The sequence below is a fragment of the Brachionichthys hirsutus genome, unplaced genomic scaffold (genome assembly GCF_040956055.1).
Source record: "Brachionichthys hirsutus isolate HB-005 unplaced genomic scaffold, CSIRO-AGI_Bhir_v1 contig_882, whole genome shotgun sequence".
Lineage (NCBI taxonomy): Eukaryota > Metazoa > Chordata > Actinopteri > Lophiiformes > Brachionichthyidae > Brachionichthys > Brachionichthys hirsutus.
Window position 1 is genome coordinate 93,559 of NW_027180337.1, and position 21,100 is coordinate 114,658.

General features: G+C 49.5%; 1 protein-coding gene and 1 pseudogene across 1 annotated transcript; both read left to right on the forward strand.

The window, feature by feature from the left end:
• Positions 1 to 2,841: 2,841 nt before the first annotated feature.
• LOC137913622 (large ribosomal subunit protein mL62-like) lies at positions 2,842 to 3,724 on the forward strand (annotated as a pseudogene).
• An 11,295-nt stretch (positions 3,725 to 15,019) lies between these two features.
• LOC137913623 (large ribosomal subunit protein mL62-like) lies at positions 15,020 to 15,902 on the forward strand. Its single transcript, XM_068757264.1, has 5 exons — positions 15,020 to 15,056; positions 15,148 to 15,207; positions 15,280 to 15,362; positions 15,571 to 15,740; positions 15,818 to 15,902. The coding sequence occupies exons 1-5, from the start codon at positions 15,020 to 15,022 to the stop codon at positions 15,900 to 15,902; spliced, it is 435 nt and encodes a 144-aa protein (XP_068613365.1).
• The last annotated feature ends 5,198 nt before the right edge of the window (positions 15,903 to 21,100 follow it).

Consider the following 21,100-nt stretch of genomic DNA (forward strand, 5'->3'; position numbering starts at 1 on the left):
GTCGATGGAAAAGACGTTCTCTACGAGGTAGAGGGACGCCAGGACGCATCCCACGCTCCACACGTCAATGGCTTCATCGAAGGGCAGGCCGAGGGACACTTCTGGAGCTCTGAGGTGGGAGGAAAAAGGTCAAAGGTGAGAAAACTCACCTTTGCGTGCGAGGACCAACCCCCCCCCCCCCCCACCAAAGGTCACCTGTATCCACACGGCTGCAGCATCATCCCCAGCCGGATTTCGGACACTTCCACGGCTTGTCCAAAGTCAATCAGCTTGACCCTCAGCGGCTGCTCCAGACGGTCCACCAGCATGATGTTGTCCGGCTTGATGTCCGTGTGGACGACGCCAAGCGTCTTCAGGGAGTCCAACGCCACACACAGCTGCAGGGACAGAGACGGGACCGTTTCACGTGTCCTGCTGCTGCTGCTTAGCAACAGGGTGATTGATGTCATATTGCAGCACACACCTGACGCCCGATTGACCGGAGCTCATCCAGGGACAGCGGCTGCCAGTCCCGACGTTCCATCAGGTCCAGCAGATTAATGTCGAGCAGCTCGAACACTTGACAAACGTTGCCCCCGTGCTCAAACTGCTCGATGACCTTGGAGATGTTTGACCGGTCTGGGTTCAAGGCCCTCAGGAGCTCCAACATGTGGAACTGGGGAGTAGAGACGGGAGACTTGGTTCGTGTTCTGGGGGAGCACACACGCACGCACACACACACACACACACACACACTGAAGAACTGCACCTCCTTCTCCAGGTGGAGTTTCCCTTTCTTCTTGTTCAGGATCTTCACGGCCACTTTCTCCTGCGTTTTCAGGTTGGCACAGATGTTGACCTTCCCAAAAGTCCCTTCCCCGATGAACTCCTGCACCAGGTAGCAGGAGGAGACGCTTCGGAGGAGCTGGCCTTCCTGGATCTCAGTCGCTTCGGGTGATGAGAGAAGATGGAGAGAATTTACTCAGCGAGGGAGGGAAACACAACCAAGTGGTTGTAACCCCCCCCCCCCAGCATGAAACACAGATGATTCTGGAATCTGTCATTATTTCACAAAGCAGACTTTAACAGATATTTTAGATTATCAAGATAAAATAATCATCGCAGCAGCAAAGACTGAAACTCTTCCGTGAGACGATGGAACATTTTCTGCTTCTCCTCTCTCTCCGCAGAGGGCGGGGCATAGTCGATGTTTAACCACTGCTCAGCCAATTAGCGTCCTGAGCGCTGACAACGCGGGGACTCGGATTGTGAGTTCCGGGCATAATTTTGACGATGATATAAGGGCACCCCCTACTGGGCAAAAGGAAAGAAACTGAATCTTCCTGCTTTTATTCTGCATTAATGATCAATTATTACTGAAACTCGATGGATTAAACGAAGCTGCCCCCCCCCCCCCCCCCAACCGCCACTGATTTGAATGAAAGGAACAAAAAACAAATAATATTAAAGTTCCTTATATCCTGCATGGCGTTACGTCCCTTCCTGTGATAATATAAAACATTGTATTTAATAATAACATCATCACATCTGGGTTCTTCCTGCCTGCGTCGTAGCTTCCGTTACGCTCTTAGTAACTAGTTTAAACTAGTTTAAATAAAGGTTGAGCCCCCACCCAAAAGAGAATGATGATTAAGAACATATATTTTTTAAACTCTGGCAGAGGAGATAGCATCCTGAATTGACACGAAGGCTTTACTTTCAGCGAGGACGTGTCCAGGATTTCATTTGTCCAACAGTCCAACTGTTGTCCCCAAAGTTGATGCATTGCAAACAGCAGATATTAGCATAAACATATATTTATCTTCTTAACAAGACTTCCAGTCTTTGCATCAAATAAATTTGGGTTCATTTAATGCAAAGACCGGACGTGTTGGTATCGATCCCAACAGCTTCAGCAGACAAATATCCAGCTCGACCCTTCTCAGCCCCCTGCTGGACTAAAGGAAAGTTACTTACGTTCGGGGACACGTGAAGTGGACGCTTTGACTTCCGGTGTTTCCGGCATCGTCATATTTGAAGTTGTCTCGAAGTTGAATTCTTAAAAAGAGCAGCAACGAAGCAAGATCCTCAGACGTCACTGTCGTTTCTATCGATATACTGTACAGTACTAGCCGTTGTCATGACAATGGGCTTTGCTCCAAATGATGTGCGAGGTGCTGATTGGTTGAATTTGGCGTTTCCTTAAGTTTAAAAGTTGGAATAAGATAATTAACTAGTTTATCACTCTGATAGAAGAATTTACAATAACTTTAAATAAAAGAAAGAAAACAGTTTACATATTTTATAGTTTAATATGATTAAATTGTCCACCAGACAAAGATTTAAAATAAATAAGAAATCCATGTATTTTTTTAATTATAAGATTTATAATCAATCAATCAAACTATCAATCCTACGTTGTACATATTATGTGTCTTTTTAATTTTAATTTATTGTGATTTTGCATCTGTGGTGTAATTTATGTTTATTTTATTGTTATTTTGCATCAATTGAGTAATTGAATATTAGTTTTATTTGTATTGTTAAATGTTGATGATTTATGTACGAAGGACTTTCAACGGAAACAAGACCGCAAGGGCTTTTTAGAAATGCTCCTCTTAGACAGGATGTTTGATTGTATTTGTACTGTAATACATGCTACTGTGTGACTGTACTCTAACATTCTATCGAATAAATATATTCATCATCATCATCATCATCACATTCAAACGTCTCGCTTTCGGTATCACAAGCGCTCCGGAAATCTTCCGGAGGAAGACGGCTGAGACGCTGAGTGATCTCGGCGGAGGGCCGCCTGCATGGTCGGGAGTATGACAAGTCTTTAAGTGATTTCTTTCATTCATGCTTTTCCAGGATTCCCAGATTCACATTCCAGTGGGTAAATATACAAGTAGCCATGTTGAATTATTATTATTTTTAAACATTGTAGTCCTCTTTCTCGATGAAACATTTCTCCTCTTGGCCCTCAGACCGTCTGACAGTGTCTTACAGCAGAAGCAGTGGCCCCGGCGGTCAGCACGTCAATAAAGGTGGTCAGAGCTTCACCTAAAGACTGGACACAGGATGTTCTTCTGTGTAATAAACGACATCTCGATCCACAGCCAGCACAAAAGCAGAGGTCCGTTTCCATCTGCACACGGCAGACTGGATCCCGGAAGATGTTCGACAGAAAATCCGTGAAAAGGTTCGTCTTCACGTGTCGTCAAATCAAGACAAAAGAGACGGTCTGATTTGAACTTAAATTATAATGTCGGTCTCAAAATAGAAGTTTCATTCCCATCACGCTTTATATTCTACTATCAGAAAGTCAGCGTGGTTCGTATTTCAACAACCTCTGGATTGTTTTATTGTGCTCTTTGATCATTTGTTTTACGTGTTGCTGTGAAACACAGAACGGAAACCGCATTAATAAGGCCGGGGAGCTGCTGGTCGCCTCAGAGCTGAGCCGGAGTTAGCAGAGGAACCTGTCTGATTGCATCCAGAAGATTTCTGCAATCGTCGCCGAGGCCAGCAGAAAGCCGCACGAAAATACGGCAGAAGATGTAGCTCTCAGGGACTACAGGTACGGCTGACATGTAGTCCAGGACGTGTTGTTTCTGTCCCTATTGATAAAGGTGTCTTTGTTTTTATGTATCGCAGGTTGGAGCAGAGGAGCAAGGAGCGACTCAAACAGAAGAAGATCCATTCAGTTATCAAGAGGAGTAGACGAGGGGATTTTGATTGATTGTCATGATCCTCCCTCCTTTTATTGTCAATTATATCCTATTTATATTTTTTGTGTGTGTATTTAATTTAATGTAAATAAAGGAGCATTTTTTACTCCACATTTGTGCGGGATGTTATCAGTAAATTATCAGCACAGCTACAATTCACACTTTAAATGCATTAAATTCTGAATTTCATTTTTATGTAGGTGATCCTTTTGTGACCCAAAATCAAGTCTAAAAATTCCCAACAAGATTTATTTCTGTCCATCCAACCATCTTCCACCGCTGATCCGGGGCCGGGACGCGGAAGCAACAGTCTCATCATCAGTGTTGGGCAAGTTCCTCAAGATCAGTAATATATTACTTATTACTAGTTACTTGCTGGAACAAGTAATTACATTATACTACTTATTACTCCTTGCCAAAAGTAACTAGTTACTTATTACTCTAGAAGAAGAATCAGAAGAATCAGAAGTAGTTTATTGTCAATGAGGGGTCACTGATTAGGAACGTTTCTCGGTGAAGTCGTGCTACATGTAACAGTAATGACAAAATACAAAAAACATACAAGTACAGACACATCACCAAACAGCAGCATCGGGAGTGGATACACAGATGTATATTAGTATTTAAGTTACTCTTTTTTTCTCGTCCTCAATAATTGCATCCTTTCTCCCCTAAAGTCTCACTTTGCATGTTCAACATTAGCAGATGAGACCTGAACAAACGACATGATGAGACCTGAACACACGACGTGATGAGTCCGTCTGAGTCAATCTGGACCCTCATTTTGAATTAAATAAACACAAAGACTTTTACTTTGAAGGAATTCATAAATTCACGAAATGAAACCACATCTGGACTCAAACTGAAAACAAAACACACTTTTTGAACAACTTCAGTTGTTTATTAAAGCAGAGAAGCTCAAGGTGCTGCTGGGCCATGAGGCAACGTGCGCTGGTGCATTTCAATGCAGACAATATGCACGTTAGTGTAATAAGAATAACAAGAAAAACATTTATTTTAACTGTCAGACATTGTGCAGAAGGTGCATCAGAACATTCTGAATGTATCAATACTACAAACAATTACTGCAATTTAAATACATCTCCAATATTCATGTAAATATTCATCGACATTTTGTATTCTAAAATTGAATGTGAAATGTCTAAATCGTAAAAGCAAATCCTGATACAGGATAAATATATTTTTCAGTATAAATTAGACCCATATTCTGTGGATAAAGTGCACTAATTGTGTCTTTTAGATTTTATTTCTCACTAGTTTAATCCTCGTCTTTGCATGCAGCCCTGGTGACTGTCGAACTAACCATAGAACAAACATTTGGTAACTTAAACTCAGCGACTAGTTTATGCCTTTTTATTCCGGGTTGTGATTTCAGTGCTAAATTAATACGGTCCCGATTTAAACGTTGTGGTTTCCTGGTTTATTCACGTCCCTTGTCCAGGACACGTGATTCAAAGGATCATTTCATGAATCCCTGCAGAAGCCTGCTGACACTAAACCAATGCTTTAATGGTTATATTATATTAACCGGTAATAGTAAAAGTAATATTATTACTCAAAATGAAAAAGTAATTCGTTACACTACTCGTTACTGGTCAAAAGTAATATATTGCTTTAAGTTACTAGTTACTTTAGTTACTTTCCCAACACTGTTCGGGACCCTCGAGTTGAACGAGGACCGGTGCGTGTACAGGAAGCAACGCGCAGCCGAAAGGTTTAACAGAGCCTTCTGAACTATCGGAACATTGTGACTTCGGGACACGCAGCCAGGAGGACATCAGAGACCGGATGGAGGCGGGACAAAGAGGCGTCTCGTAAACCGCCGTCACGATATCCCGAGATGCCGAGGAGGTGCACCGGCAGGGAGAGGAGGTGGGGGGCGCCATATTCCCTCGGGGCGGTCGCAGACGCCAGCAGCGAGAGCGACCAACGGACTGTTGAGACTGAGCGTTCTGGAAGGAGAGACATTCAACACGCGAGCAGAAACTGGAGCCGCACGGGGGCAATTTCAGGCAGAGGCCAAACACGAGGAAAAGAACGAGTCACTCCCAGCGAACGGGATCCAGAGCCAGACGGCTAACGACCTGCACGGGCAACGGGACCAGCCGAACGCATCGAGGAAGGAGACAAAGCAGGACGACAGCAACACAGATCAAAGAGCCCCCCCCCCACCGTCCACGTCTCCTGCCCTAAAGTTCTGCGATGCGGATCGGCGTTGGAGGCACGACGGGGACTAGAAAGCGTTTTAGGCCTGAGAAAGATTTAAGAAGTATCTGATTGTCATTTGATTAAAGTACAAAAAATAAAAAACTTCAGTCCTCCACAGTCGTTGGTCGGAAGCAACAAAAACAGCGCCGGAAAAGCCTCCCCAACGCCTTTCTGACTCGCTTCTTGAAGCTCCTGGTGGAGTCCGGAGGAGCTTCTAGATCTCGTTTGGAAGCTCCTTCTTGTTCAGTGCCATCTGGCTCCTCCACCAGAACCTCATCAGACGCTTCCTTGACCGGAGCTTCTGCAGCGTCGTCTGCGACGTTTGAGGCCAGAGGAGCTTCCGGAGCATCTGGAGCTTCCGGAGCTTCCGTAGCTTCAGGAACTTCTGGAGCTTCCGGAGCGTCAGAGCTCGTACCTCCAGTAGCAGCAACATTGTCCGTGGCCGGAGGAGCGTCTGGAGCGGCAGCGTCTTGCTCCGGTTGTCCACTGCAGTCACTGTCCTCTGTCAGGTGGGACATGGAGATGAACGGGTGCAGCAGGGCCTCACGGGCGGACATCCTTTCAGCGGCGTCCAGGCGCAACAGGCATTTGAGCAGGTCAACAAAAGCCCGCCGGTCCCAGAACTGGACCAGGTCGCCTCTCGGATAGACCTGGATGGGGAAACGGATTCAGGTCAGTTGATCCTCTCAGAGACGGGTCATCAACAGGTACTGGTTCTGCAGCAAAGAGCGCTCACATCCAGCAGGCTGTCCAGAGACGGGCCGCGCCAGTCGCCGGGTGTCCCGCCTCGTACCGGGACGTCAGCGGAGCTGTCCTGTGAGGTCTGCGGGGACAAGACGTGAGGATCGCGTCAAAGGATGTCGAGCACAATCGATGCATTCAGACGCACTGGAACGCGGCTCGCCGTACCTTGAGCCTCCACCTCGGCCTGGCGGAAAGGGGCGCCCTTTTAAAATACGCTTTGGTGTACACCCCGGCGAAGAGCAGCTTGTCCTCCGGCTGGCCCAGCAGAGACACAATGTCCTTCATCTGCAAACGACAAACAGAGTCCAGTCAGTCTCCGGCGTGGAGACCGGCTCGGCTCGGCCGTGCGCTGCGGTCCGCTTTACCATCTGCACGTTGCCGTCGATGGAAAAGACGTTCTCTACGAGGTAGAGGGACGCCAGGACGGATCCCACGCTCCACACGTCAATGGCTTTGTCAAAGGGCAGGCCGAGGGACACTTCTGGAGCTCTGAGGTGAGAGGACGTGCGAGGATCAACCCCCGCCCCCCCACTTCCATGGCTTGTCCAAAGTCAATCAGCTTGACCCTCAGCGGCTGCTCCAGACGGTCCACCAGCAGAATGTTGTCCGGCTTGATGTCCGTGTGGACGACGCCAAGCGTCTCCAGGGAGTCCAACGCCACACACAGCTGCAGGGACAGAGACGGGACAGTTTTACGTGTCCTGCTGCTGCTTAGCAACAGGGTGATTGATGTCATATTGCAGCACACACCTGACGCCCGATTGACCGGAGCTCATCCAGGGACAGCAGCTGCCAGTTTAACCCTTTCACTCTCGCTCAGCGAAAGCACTGTGTGGACATCCGGTTGCTTCACACGGCGTCAGAAGCTGCTGACGGACGTGCGGCTTCAAGGAAACGGTGAAGTCGAACCCCCCCGGAGGATTTCCCGTTCGACCGGCCGACTGAACGGCGAGATTGGAAGCAGCGTTTCCAGCATTTTGGGGCGGCGACAAGACTGAATACGGAGGACGGTGAAGTCCAAGTCAGTCCCCCGATTTATGGCACGGGAACATTTTTAAAGCATTCACTGTTGCGGAAGGAGGCGGAGCTAAAGAAATTTGAGGTTGTGTTAGAAAACTACGATGAATACTTCTACCCCCAAAGGAACGTTATCCACGAGCGTGCACGTTCCCACCAGAGAGCGCAGCGGCCCGGAGAGGAAACCAAAAGGTTTAGCAGAGCCCTCTGAACTATCGGAACATTGTGACTTCGGGACACGCAGCGAGGACATCAGAGACCGGATGGAGGCGGGACAAAGAGGCGTCTCGTAAACCGCCGTCACGATATCCCGAGATGCCGAGGAGGTGCACCAGCAGGGAGAGGAGGTGGGGGGGCGCCATATTTCCTCGGGGCGGTCGCAGACGCCAGCAGCGAGAGCGACCAACGGACTGTTGAGACTGTGATCGGCCCAACGGCGGTTACATTTCAGATTGACGCAGATCTGAGCGTTCTGGAAGGAGAGACATTCAACACGCGAGCAGAAACTGGAGCCGCACGGGGGCAATTTCAGGCAGAGGCCAAACACGAGGAAAAGAACGAGTCACTCCCAGCGAACGGGATCCAGAGCCAGACGGCTAACGACCTGCACGGACAACGGGACCAGCCGAACGCATCGAGGAAGGAGACAAAGCAGGACGACAGCAACACAGATCAAAGAACCCCCCCCCCACCGTCCACGTCTCCTGTCCTAAAGTTCTGCGATGCGGATCGGCGTTGGAGGCACGACGGGGACTAGAAAGCGTTTTGGGCCTGAGAAAGATTTAAGAAGTATCTGATCGTCATTTGATTAAAGTACAAAAAATAAAAAAACTTCAGTCCTCCACAGTCGTTGGTCGGAAGCAACAAAAACAGCGCCGGAAAAGCCTCCCCAACGCCTTTCTGACTCGTTTCTTGAAGCTCCTGGTGGAGTCCGGAGGAGTTTCTAGATCTCGCTTGGAAGCTCCTTCTTGTTCAGTCCCATCTGGCTCCTCCAGCAGAACCTCATCAGACGCTTCCTTGACCGGAGCTTCTGCAGCGTCGTCTGCGACGTTTGAGGCCAGAGGAGCTTCTGGAGCTTCCGTAGCTTCCGGAGCGTCAGAGCTCGTACCTCCAGTAGCAGCAACATTGTCCGTGGCCGGAGGAGCGTCTGGAGCGGCAGCGTCTTGCTCCGGTTGTCCACTGCAGTCACTGTCCTCTGTCAGGTGGGACATGGAGATGAACGGGTGCAGCAGGGCCTCACGGGCGGACATCCCTTCAACGGCGTCCAGGCGCAACAGGCATTTGAGCAGGTCAACAAAAGCCCGCCGGTCCCAGAACTGGACCAGGTCGCCTCTCGGATAGACCTGGATGGGGAAACGGATTCAGGTCAGTTGATCCTCTCAGAGACGGGTCATCAACAGGTACCGGTTCTGCAGCAAAGAGCGCTCACATCCAGCAGGCTGTCCAGAGACGGGCCGCGCCAGTCGCCGGGTGTCCCGCCTCGCACCGGGACGTCAGCGGAGCTGTCCTGTGAGGTCTGCGGGGACAAGACGTGAGGATCGCGTCAAAGGATGTCGAGCACAATCGATGCATTCAGACGCACTGGAACGCGGCTCGCCGTACCTTGAGCCTCCACCTCGGCCTGGCGGAAAGGGGCGCCCTTTTAAAATACGCTTTGGTGTACACCCCGGCGAAGAGCAGCTTGTCCTCCGGCTGGCCCAGCAGAGACACAATGTCCTTCATCTGCAAACGACAAACAGAGTCCAGTCAGTCTCCGGCGTGGAGACCGGCTCGGCCGTGCGCTGCGGTCCGCTTTACCATCTGCACGTTGCCGTCGATGGAAAAGGCGTTCTCTACGAGGTAGAGGGACGCCAGGATGCATCCCACGCTCCACACGTCAATGGCTTCGTCGAAGGGCAGGCCGAGGGACACTTCTGGAGCTCTGGGGTGGGAGGACAAAGGTCAAAGGTGAGAAAACTCACCTTTGCGTGCGAGGACCAACCCCCCCCCCCCACTTCTATGGCTTGTCCAAAGTCAATCAGCTTGACCCTCAGCGGCTGCTCCAGACGGTCCACCAGCAGAATGTTGTCCGGCTTGATGTCCGTGTGGACGACGCCAAGCGTCTTCAGGGAGTCCAACGCCACACACAGCTGCAGGGACAGAGACGGGACAGTTTTACGTGTCCTGCTGCTGCTTAGCAACAGGGTGATTGATGTCATATTGCAGCACACACCTGACGCCCGATTGACCGGAGCTCATCCAGGGACAGCGGCTGCCAGTTTAACCCTTTCACGTTAGCTCAGCCAAAGCACTGTGTGGACATCCGGTTGCTTCACACGGCGTCAGAAGCTGCTGACGGACGTGCGGCTTCAAGGAAACGGTGAAGTCGAACCCCCCCGGAGGATTTCCCGTTCGACCGGCCGACTGAACGGCGAGATTGGAAGCAGCGTTTCCAGCATTTTGGGGCGGCGACAAGACTGAATACGGAGGACGGTGAAGTCCAAGTCAGTCCCCCGATTTATAGCACGGGAACATTTTTAAAGCATTCACTGTTGCGGAAGGAGGCGGAGCTAAAGAAATTTGATGTCGTGTTAGAAAACTACGATGAATACTTCTACCCCAAAAGGAACGTTATCCACGAGCGTGCACGTTCCCACCAGAGAGCGCAGCGGCCCGGCGAGGAAACCAAAAGGTTTAGCAGAGCCCTCTGAACTATCGGAACATTGTGACTTCGGGACAAGCAGCGAGGACATCAGAGACCGGATGGAGGCCGGACAAAGAGACGTCTCGTAAACCGGCGTCACGATATCCCGAGATGCCGAGGAGGTGCACCAGCAGGGAGAGGAGGTGGGGGGGCGCCATATTTCCTCGGGGCGGTCGCAGACTCGAGCAGCGAGAGCAACCAACGGACTGTTGAGACTGTGATCGGCCCAACGGCGGTTACATTTCAGATTGACGCAGATCTGAGCGTTCTGGAAGGAGAGACATTCAACACGCGAGCAGAAACTGGAGCCGCACGGGGGCAATTTCAGGCAGAGGCCAAACACGAGGAAAAGAACGAGTCACTCCCAGCGAACGGGATCCAGAGCCAGACGGCTAACGACCTGCACGGGCAACGGGACCAGCCGAACGCATCGAGGAAGGAGACAAAGCAGGACGACAGCAACACAGATCAAAGAGCCCCCCCCCCCACCGTCCACGTCTCCTGTCCTAAAGTTCTGCGATGCGGATCGGCGTTGGAGGCACGACGGGGACTAGAAAGCGTTTTGGGCCTGAGAAAGATTTAAGAAGTATCTGATTGTCATTTGATTAAAGTACAAAAAATAAAAAAAACTTCAGTCCTCCACAGTCGTTGGTCGGAAGCAACAAAAACAGCGCCGGAAAAGCCTCCCCAACGCCTTTCTGACTCGCTTCTTAAAGCTCCTGGTGGAGTCCGGAGGAGCTTCTAGATCTCGTTTGGAAGCTCCTTCTTGTTCAGTCCCATCTGGCTCCTCCAGCAGAACCTCATCAGACGCTTCCTTGACCGGAGCTTCTGCAGCGTCGTCTGCGACGTTTGAGGCCAGAGGAGCTTCCGGAGCTTCAGGAACTTCTGGAGCTTCCGGAGCTTCTGGAACTTCCGGAGCTTCTGGAGCTTCCGGAGCTTCTGGAACTTCCGGAGCTTCTGGAACTTCCGGAGCTTCTGGAACTTCCGGAGCTTCTGGAGCTTCCGTAGCTTCCGTAGCTTCCGGAGCTTCCGGAGCGTCAGAGCTCGTACCTCCAGCAGCAGCAACATTGTCCGTGGCCGGAGGAGCGTCTGGAGCGGCAGCGTCTTGCTCCGGTTGTCCACTGCAGTCACTGTCCTCGGTCAGGTGGGACATGGAGATGAACGGGTGCAGCAGGGCCTCACGGGCGGACATCCTTTCAGCGGCGTCCAGGCGCAGCAGGCATTTGAGCAGGTCAACAAAAGCCCGCCGGTCCCAGAACTGGACCAGGTCGCCTCTCGGATAGACCTGGATGGGGAAACGGATTCAGGTCAGTTGATCCTCTCAGAGACGGGTCATCAACAGGTACCGGTTCTGCAGCAAAGAGCGCTCACATCCAGCAGGCTGTCCAGAGACGGGCCGCGCCAGTCGCCGGGTGTCCCGCCTCGCACGGGGACGTCAGCGGAGCTGTCCTGCGAGGTCTGCGGGGACAAGACGTGAGGATCGCGTCAAAGGATGTCGAGCACAATCGATGCATTCAGACGCACTGGAACGCGGCTCGCCGTACCTTGAGCCTCCACCTCGGCCTGGCGAAAAGGGGCGCCCTTTTAAAGTACGCTTTGGTGTAAACCCCGGCGAAGAGCAGCTTGTCCTCCGGCTGGCCCAGCAGAGACACAATGTCCTTCATCTGCAAACGACAAACAGAGTCCCGTCAGTCTCCGGCGTGGAGACCGGCTCGGCTCGGCCGTGCGCTGCGGTCCGCTTTACCATCTGCACGTTGCCGTCGATGGAAAAGACGTTCTCTACGAGGTAGAGGGACGCCAGGACGCATCCCACGCTCCACACGTCAATGGCTTCATCGAAGGGCAGGCCGAGGGACACTTCTGGAGCTCTGAGGTGGGAGGAAAAAGGTCAAAGGTGAGAAAACTCACCTTTGCGTGCGAGGACCAACCCCCCCCCCCCCCCCACCAAAGGTCACCTGTATCCACACGGCTGCAGCATCATCCCCAGCCGGATTTCGGACACTTCCACGGCTTGTCCAAAGTCAATCAGCTTGACCCTCAGCGGCTGCTCCAGACGGTCCACCAGCATGATGTTGTCCGGCTTGATGTCCGTGTGGACGACGCCAAGCGTCTTCAGGGAGTCCAACGCCACACACAGCTGCAGGGACAGAGACGGGACCGTTTCACGTGTCCTGCTGCTGCTGCTTAGCAACAGGGTGATTGATGTCATATTGCAGCACACACCTGACGCCCGATTGACCGGAGCTCATCCAGGGACAGCGGCTGCCAGTCCCGACGTTCCATCAGGTCCAGCAGATTAATGTCGAGCAGCTCGAACACTTGACAAACGTTGCCCCCGTGCTCAAACTGCTCGATGACCTTGGAGATGTTTGACCGGTCTGGGTTCAAGGCCCTCAGGAGCTCCAACATGTGGAACTGGGGAGTAGAGACGGGAGACTTGGTTCGTGTTCTGGGGGAGCACACACGCACGCACACACACACACACACACACACACTGAAGAACTGCACCTCCTTCTCCAGGTGGAGTTTCCCTTTCTTCTTGTTCAGGATCTTCACGGCCACTTTCTCCTGCGTTTTCAGGTTGGCACAGATGTTGACCTTCCCAAAAGTCCCTTCCCCGATGAACTCCTGCACCAGGTAGCAGGAGGAGACGCTTCGGAGGAGCTGGCCTTCCTGGATCTCAGTCGCTTCGGGTGATGAGAGAAGATGGAGAGAATTTACTCAGCGAGGGAGGGAAACACAACCAAGTGGTTGTAACCCCCCCCCCCCCAGCATGAAACACAGATGATTCTGGAATCTGTCATTATTTCACAAAGCAGACTTTAACAGATATTTTAGATTATCAAGATAAAATAATCATCGCAGCAGCAAAGACTGAAACTCTTCCGTGAGACGATGGAACATTTTCTGCTTCTCCTCTCTCTCCGCAGAGGGCGGGGCATAGTCGATGTTTAACCACTGCTCAGCCAATTAGCGTCCTGAGCGCTGACAACGCGGGGACTCGGATTGTGAGTTCCGGGCATAATTTTGACGATGATATAAGGGCACCCCCTACTGGGCAAAAGGAAAGAAACTGAATCTTCCTGCTTTTATTCTGCATTAATGATCAATTATTACTGAAACTCGATGGATTAAACGAAGCTGCCCCCCCCCCCCCCCCCCCAACCGCCACTGATTTGAATGAAAGGAACAAAAAACAAATAATATTAAAGTTCCTTATATCCTGCATGGCGTTACGTCCCTTCCTGTGATAATATAAAACATTGTATTTAATAATAACATCATCACGTCTGGGTTTCTTCCTGCCTGCGTCGTAGCTTCCGTTACGCTCTTAGTAACTAGTTTAAACTAGTTTAAATAAAGGTTGAGCCCCCACCCAAAAGAGAATGATGATTAAGAACATATATTTTTTAAACTCTGGCAGAGGAGATAGCATCCTGAATTGACACGAAGGCTTTACTTTCAGCGAGGACGTGTCCAGGATTTCATTTGTCCAACAGTCCAACTGTTGTCCCCAAAGTCGGCACCATTTAAATCATTATTTGACATTGATGCATTGCAAACAGCAGATATTAGCATAAACATATATTTATCTTCTTAACAAGACTTCCAGTCTTTGCATCAAATAAATTTGGGTTCATTTAATGCAAAGACCGGACGTGTTGGTATCGATCCCAACAGCTTCAGCAGACAAATATCCAGCTCGACCCTTCTCAGCCCCCTGCTGGACTAAAGGAAAGTTACTTACGTTCGGGGACACGTGAAGTGGACGCTTTGACTTCCGGTGTTTCCGGCATCGTCATATTTGAAGTTGTCTCGAAGTTGAATTCTTAAAAAGAGCAGCAACGAAGCAAGATCCTCAGACGTCACTGTCGTTTCTATCGATATACTGTACAGTACTAGCCGTTGTCATGACAATGGGCTTTGCTCCAAATGATGTGCGAGGTGCTGATTGGTTGAATTTGGCGTTTCCTTAAGTTTAAAAGTTGGAATAAGATAATTAACTAGTTTATCACTCTGATAGAAGAATTTACAATAACTTTAAATAAAAGAAAGAAAACAGTTTACATATTTTATAGTTTAATATGATTAAATTGTCCACCAGACAAAGATTTAAAATAAATAAGAAATCCATGTATTTTTTTAATTATAAGATTTATAATCAATCAATCAAACTATCAATCCTACGTTGTACATATTATGTGTCTTTTTAATTTTAATTTATTGTGATTTTGCATCTGTGGTGTAATTTATGTTTATTTTATTGTTATTTTGCATCAATTGAGTAATTGAATATTAGTTTTATTTGTATTGTTAAATGTTGATGATTTATGTACGAAGGACTTTCAACGGAAACAAGACCGCAAGGGCTTTTTAGAAATGCTCCTCTTAGACAGGATGTTTGATTGTATTTGTACTGTAATACATGCTACTGTGTGACTGTACTCTAACATTCTATCGAATAAATATATTCATCATCATCATCATCATCACATTCAAACGTCTCGCTTTCGGTATCACAAGCGCTCCGGAAATCTTCCGGAGGAAGACGGCTGAGACGCTGAGTGATCTCGGCGGAGGGCCGCCTGCATGGTCGGGAGTATGACAAGTCTTTAAGTGATTTCTTTCATTCATGCTTTTCCAGGATTCCCAGATTCACATTCCAGTGGGTAAATATACAAGTAGCCATGTTGAATTATTATTATTTTTAAACATTGTAGTCCTCTTTCTCGATGAAACATTTCTCCTCTTGGCCCTCAGACCGTCTGACAGTGTCTTACAGCAGAAGCAGTGGCCCCGGCGGTCAGCACGTCAATAAAGGTGGTCAGAGCTTCACCTAAAGACTGGACACAGGATGTTCTTCTGTGTAATAAACGACATCTCGATCCACAGCCAGCACAAAAGCAGAGGTCCGTTTCCATCTGCACACGGCAGACTGGATCCCGGAAGATGTTCGACAGAAAATCCGTGAAAAGGTTCGTCTTCACGTGTCGTCAAATCAAGACAAAAGAGACGGTCTGATTTGAACTTAAATTATAATGTCGGTCTCAAAATAGAAGTTTCATTCCCATCACGCTTTATATTCTACTATCAGAAAGTCAGCGTGGTTCGTATTTCAACAACCTCTGGATTGTTTTATTGTGCTCTTTGATCATTTGTTTTACGTGTTGCTGTGAAACACAGAACGGAAACCGCATTAATAAGGCCGGGGAGCTGCTGGTTGCCTCAGAGCTGAGCCGGAGTCAGCAGAGGAACCTGTCTGATTGCATCCAGAAGATTTCTGCAATCGTCGCCGAGGCCAGCAGAAAGCCGCACGAAAATACGGCAGAAGATGTAGCTCTCAGGGACTACAGGTACGGCTGACATGTAGTCCAGGACGTGTTGTTTCTGTCCCTATTGATAAAGGTGTCTTTGTTTTTATGTATCGCAGGTTGGAGCAGAGGAGCAAGGAGCGACTCAAACAGAAGAAGATCCATTCAGTTATCAAGAGGAGTAGACGAGGGGATTTTGATTGATTGTCATGATCCTCCCTCCTTTTATTGTCAATTATATCCTATTTATATTTTTTGTGTGTGTATTTAATTTAATGTAAATAAAGGAGCATTTTTTACTCCACATTTGTGCGGGATGTTATCAGTAAATTATCAGCACAGCTACAATTCACACTTTAAATGCATTAAATTCTGAATTTCATTTTTATGTAGGTGATCCTTTTGTGACCCAAAATCAAGTCTAAAAATTACCAACAAGATTTATTTCTGTCCATCCAACCATCTTCCACCGCTGATCCGGGGCCGGGACGCGGAAGCAACAGTCTCATCATCAGTGTTGGGCAAGTTCCTCAAGATCAGTAATATATTACTTATTACTAGTTACTTGCTGGAACAAGTAATTACATTATACTACTTATTACTCCTTGCCAAAAGTAACTAGTTACTTATTACTCTAGAAGAAGAATCAGAAGAATCAGAAGTAGTTTATTGTCAATGAGGGGTCACTGACTAGGAACGTTTCTCGGTGAAGTCGTGCTACATGTAACAGTAATGACAAAATACAAAAAACATACAAGTACAGACACATCACCAAACAGCAGCATCGGGAGTGGATACACAGATGTATATTAGTATTTAAGTTACTCTTTTTTTCTCGTCCTCAATAATTGCATCCTTTCTCCCCTAAAGTCTCACTTTGCATGTTCAACATTAGCAGATGAGACCTGAACAAACGACATGATGAGACCTGAACACACGACGTGATGAGACCTGAACACACGACGTGATGAGACCTGAACACACGACGTGATGAGACCTGAATACACGACATGATGAGACCTGAACACACGACGTGATGAGACCTGAACACACGACGTGATGAGACCTGAACACACGACATGAGATCTGAACACGCGACGTGATGAGACCTGAACACACGACGTGATGAGACCTGAACACACGACATGAGACCTGGACACAAGACATGATGAGACCTGAACACACGACATGAGATCTGAACACACTACATGAGACCTGAACACACGACATGATGACACCTGAACACACGACATGATGACACCTGAACACACGACATGATGAGACCTGAACACACGACGTGATGAGTCCGTCTGAGTCAATCTGGACCCTCATTTTGAATTAAATAAACACAAAGACTTTTACTTTGAAGGAATTCATAAATTCACTAAATGAAACCACATCTGGACTCAAACTGAAAACAAAACACACTTTTTGAACAACTTCAGTTGTTTATTAAAGCAGAGAAGCTCAAAGTGCTGCTGGGCCATGAGGCAACGTGCGCTGGTGCATTTCAATGCAGACAATATGCACGTTAGTGTAATAAGAATAACAAGAAAAACATTTATTTTAACTGTCAGACGTTGTGCAGAAGGTGCATCAGAACATTCTGAATGTATCAATACTACAAACAATTACTGCAATTTAAATACATCTCCAATATTCATGTAAATATTCATCGACATTTTGTATTCTAAAATTGAATGTGAAATGTCTAAATCGTAAAAGCAAATCCTGATACAGGATAAATATATTTTTCAGTATAAATTAGACCCATATTCTGTGGATAAAGTGCACTAATTGTGTCTTTTAGATTTTATTTCTCACTAGTTTAATCCTCGTCTTTGCATGCAGCCCTGGTGACTGTCGAACTAACCATAGAACAAACATTTGGTAACTTAAACTCAGCAACTAGTTTATGCCTTTTTATTCCGGGTTGTGATTTCAGTGCTAAATTAATACGGTCCCGATTTAAACGTTGTGGTTTCCTGGTTTATTCACGTCCCTTGTCCAGGACACGTGATTCAAAGGATCATTTCATGAATCCCTGCAGAAGCCTGCTGACACTAAACCAATGCTTTAATGGTTATATTATATTAACCGGTAATAGTAAAAGTAATATTATTACTCAAAATGAAAAAGTAATTCGTTACACTACTCGTTACTGGTCAAAAGTAATATATTGCTTTAAGTTACTAGTTACTTTAGTTACTTTCCCAACACTGTTCGGGACCCTCGAGTTGAACGAGGACCGGTGCGTGTACAGGAAGCAACGCGCAGCCGAAAGGTTTAACAGAGCCTTCTGAACTATCGGAACATTGTGACTTCGGGACACGCAGCCAGGAGGACATCAGAGACCGGATGGAGGCGGGACAAAGAGGCGTCTCGTAAACCGCCGTCACGATATCCCGAGATGCCGAGGAGGTGCACCGGCAGGGAGAGGAGGTGGGGGGCGCCATATTCCCTCGGGGCGGTCGCAGACGCCAGCAGCGAGAGCGACCAACGGACTGTTGAGACTGAGCGTTCTGGAAGGAGAGACATTCAACACGCGAGCAGAAACTGGAGCCGCACGGGGGCAATTTCAGGCAGAGGCCAAACACGAGGAAAAGAACGAGTCACTCCCAGCGAACGGGATCCAGAGCCAGACGGCTAACGACCTGCACGGGCAACGGGACCAGCCGAACGCATCGAGGAAGGAGACAAAGCAGGACGACAGCAACACAGATCAAAGAGCCCCCCCCCCACCGTCCACGTCTCCTGCCCTAAAGTTCTGCGATGCGGATCGGCGTTGGAGGCACGACGGGGACTAGAAAGCGTTTTGGGCCTGAGAAAGATTTAAGAAGTATCTGATTGTCATTTGATTAAAGTACAAAAAATAAAAAACTTCAGTCCTCCACAGTCGTTGGTCGGAAGCAACAAAAACAGCGCCGGAAAAGCCTCCCCAACGCCTTTCTGACTCGCTTCTTGAAGCTCCTGGTGGAGTCCGGAGGAGCTTCTAGATCTCGTTTGGAAGCTCCTTCTTGTTCAGTGCCATCTGGCTCCTCCACCAGAACCTCATCAGACGCTTCCTTGACCGGAGCTTCTGCAGCGTCGTCTGCAACGTTTGAGGCCAGAGGAGCTTCCGGAGCATCTGGAGCTTCCGGAGCTTCCGTAGCTTCAGGAACTTCTGGAGCTTCCGGAGCGTCAGAGCTCGTACCTCCAGTAGCAGCAACATTGTCCGTGGCCGGAGGAGCGTCTGGAGCGGCAGCGTCTTGCTCCGGTTGTCCACTGCAGTCACTGTCCTCTGTCAGGTGGGACATGGAGATGAACGGGTGCAGCAGGGCCTCACGGGCGGACATCCTTTCAGCGGCGTCCAGGCGCAACAGGCATTTGAGCAGGTCAACAAAAGCCCGCCGGTCCCAGAACTGGACCAGGTCGCCTCTCGGATAGACCTGGATGGGGAAAAGGATTCAGGTCAGTTGATCCTCTCAGAGACGGGTCATCAACAGGTACTGGTTCTGCAGCAAAGAGCGCTCACATCCAGCAGGCTGTCCAGAGACGGGCCGCGCCAGTCGCCGGGTGTCCCGCCTCGTACCGGGACGTCAGCGGAGCTGTCCTGTGAGGTCTGCGGGGACAAGACGTGAGGATCGCGTCAAAGGATGTCGAGCACAATCGATGCATTCAGACGCACTGGAACGCGGCTCGCCGTACCTTGAGCCTCCACCTCGGCCTGGCGGAAAGGGGCGCCCTTTTAAAATACGCTTTGGTGTACACCCCGGCGAAGAGCAGCTTGTCCTCCGGCTGGCCCAGCAGAGACACAATGTCCTTCATCTGCAAACGACAAACAGAGTCCAGTCAGTCTCCGGCGTGGAGACCGGCTCGGCCGTGCGCTGCGGTCCGCTTTACCATCTGCACGTTGCCGTCGATGGAAAAGGCGTTCTCTACGAGGTAGAGGGACGCCAGGATGCATCCCACGCTCCACACGTCAATGGCTTCGTCGAAGGGCAGGCCGAGGGACACTTCTGGAGCTCTGGGGTGGGAGGACAAAGGTCAAAGGTGAGAAAACTCACCTTTGCGTGCGAGGACCAACCCCCCCCCCCACTTCCATGGCTTGTCCAAAGTCAATCAGCTTGACCCTCAGCGGCTGCTCCAGACGGTCCACCAGCAGAATGTTGTCCGGCTTGATGTCCGTGTGGACGACGCCAAGCGTCTTCAGGGAGTCCAACGCCACACACAGCTGCAGGGACAGAGACGGGACAGTTTTACGTGTCCTGCTGCTGCTTAGCAACAGGGTGATTGATGTCATATTGCAGCACACACCTGACGCCCGATTGACCGGAGCTCATCCAGGGACAGCGGCTGCCAGTTTAACCCTTTCACGTTAGCTCAGCCAAAGCACTGTGTGGACATCCGGTTGCTTCACACGGCGTCAGAAGCTGCTGACGGACGTGTGGCTTCAAGGAAACGGTGAAGTCGAACCCCCCCGGAGGATTTCCCGTTCGACCGGCCGACTGAACGGCGAGATTGGAAGCAGCGTTTCCAGCATTTTGGGGCGGCGACAAGACTGAATACGGAGGACGGTGAAGTCCAAGTCAGTCCCCCGATTTATAGCACGGGAACATTTTTAAAGCATTCACTGTTGCGGAAGGAGGCGGAGCTAAAGAAATTTGATGTCGTGTTAGAAAACTACGATGAATACTTCTACCCCAAAAGGAACGTTATCCACGAGCTTGCACGTTCCCACCAGAGAGCGCAGCGGCCCGGCGAGGAAACCAAAAGGTTTAGCAGAGCCCTCTGAACTATCGGAACATTGTGACTTCGGGACAAGCAGCGAGGACATCAGAGACCGGATGGAGGCCGGACAAAGAGACGTCTCGTAAACCGGCGTCACGATATCCCGAGATGCCGAGGAGGTGCACCAGCAGGGAGAGGAGGTGGGGGGGCGCCATATTTCCTCGGGGCGGTCGCAGACTCGAGCAGCGAGAGCAACCAACGGACTGTTGAGACTGTGATCGGCCCAACGGCGGTTACATTTCAGATTGACGCAGATCTGAGCGTTCTGGAAGGAGAGACATTCAACACGCGAGCAGAAACTGGAGCCGCACGGGGGCAATTTCAGGCAGAGGCCAAACACGAGGAAAAGAACGAGTCACTCCCAGCGAACGGGATCCAGAGCCAGACGGCTAACGACCTGCACGGGCAACGGGACCAGCCGAACGCATCGAGGAAGGAGACAAAGCAGGACGACAGCAACACAGATCAAAGAGCCCCCCCCCCACCGTCCACGTCTCCTGTCCTAAAGTTCTGCGATGCGGATCGGCGTTGGAGGCACGACGGGGACTAGAAAGCGTTTTGGGCCTGAGAAAGATTTAAGAAGTATCTGATTGTCATTTGATTAAAGTACAAAAAATAAAAAAAACTTCAGT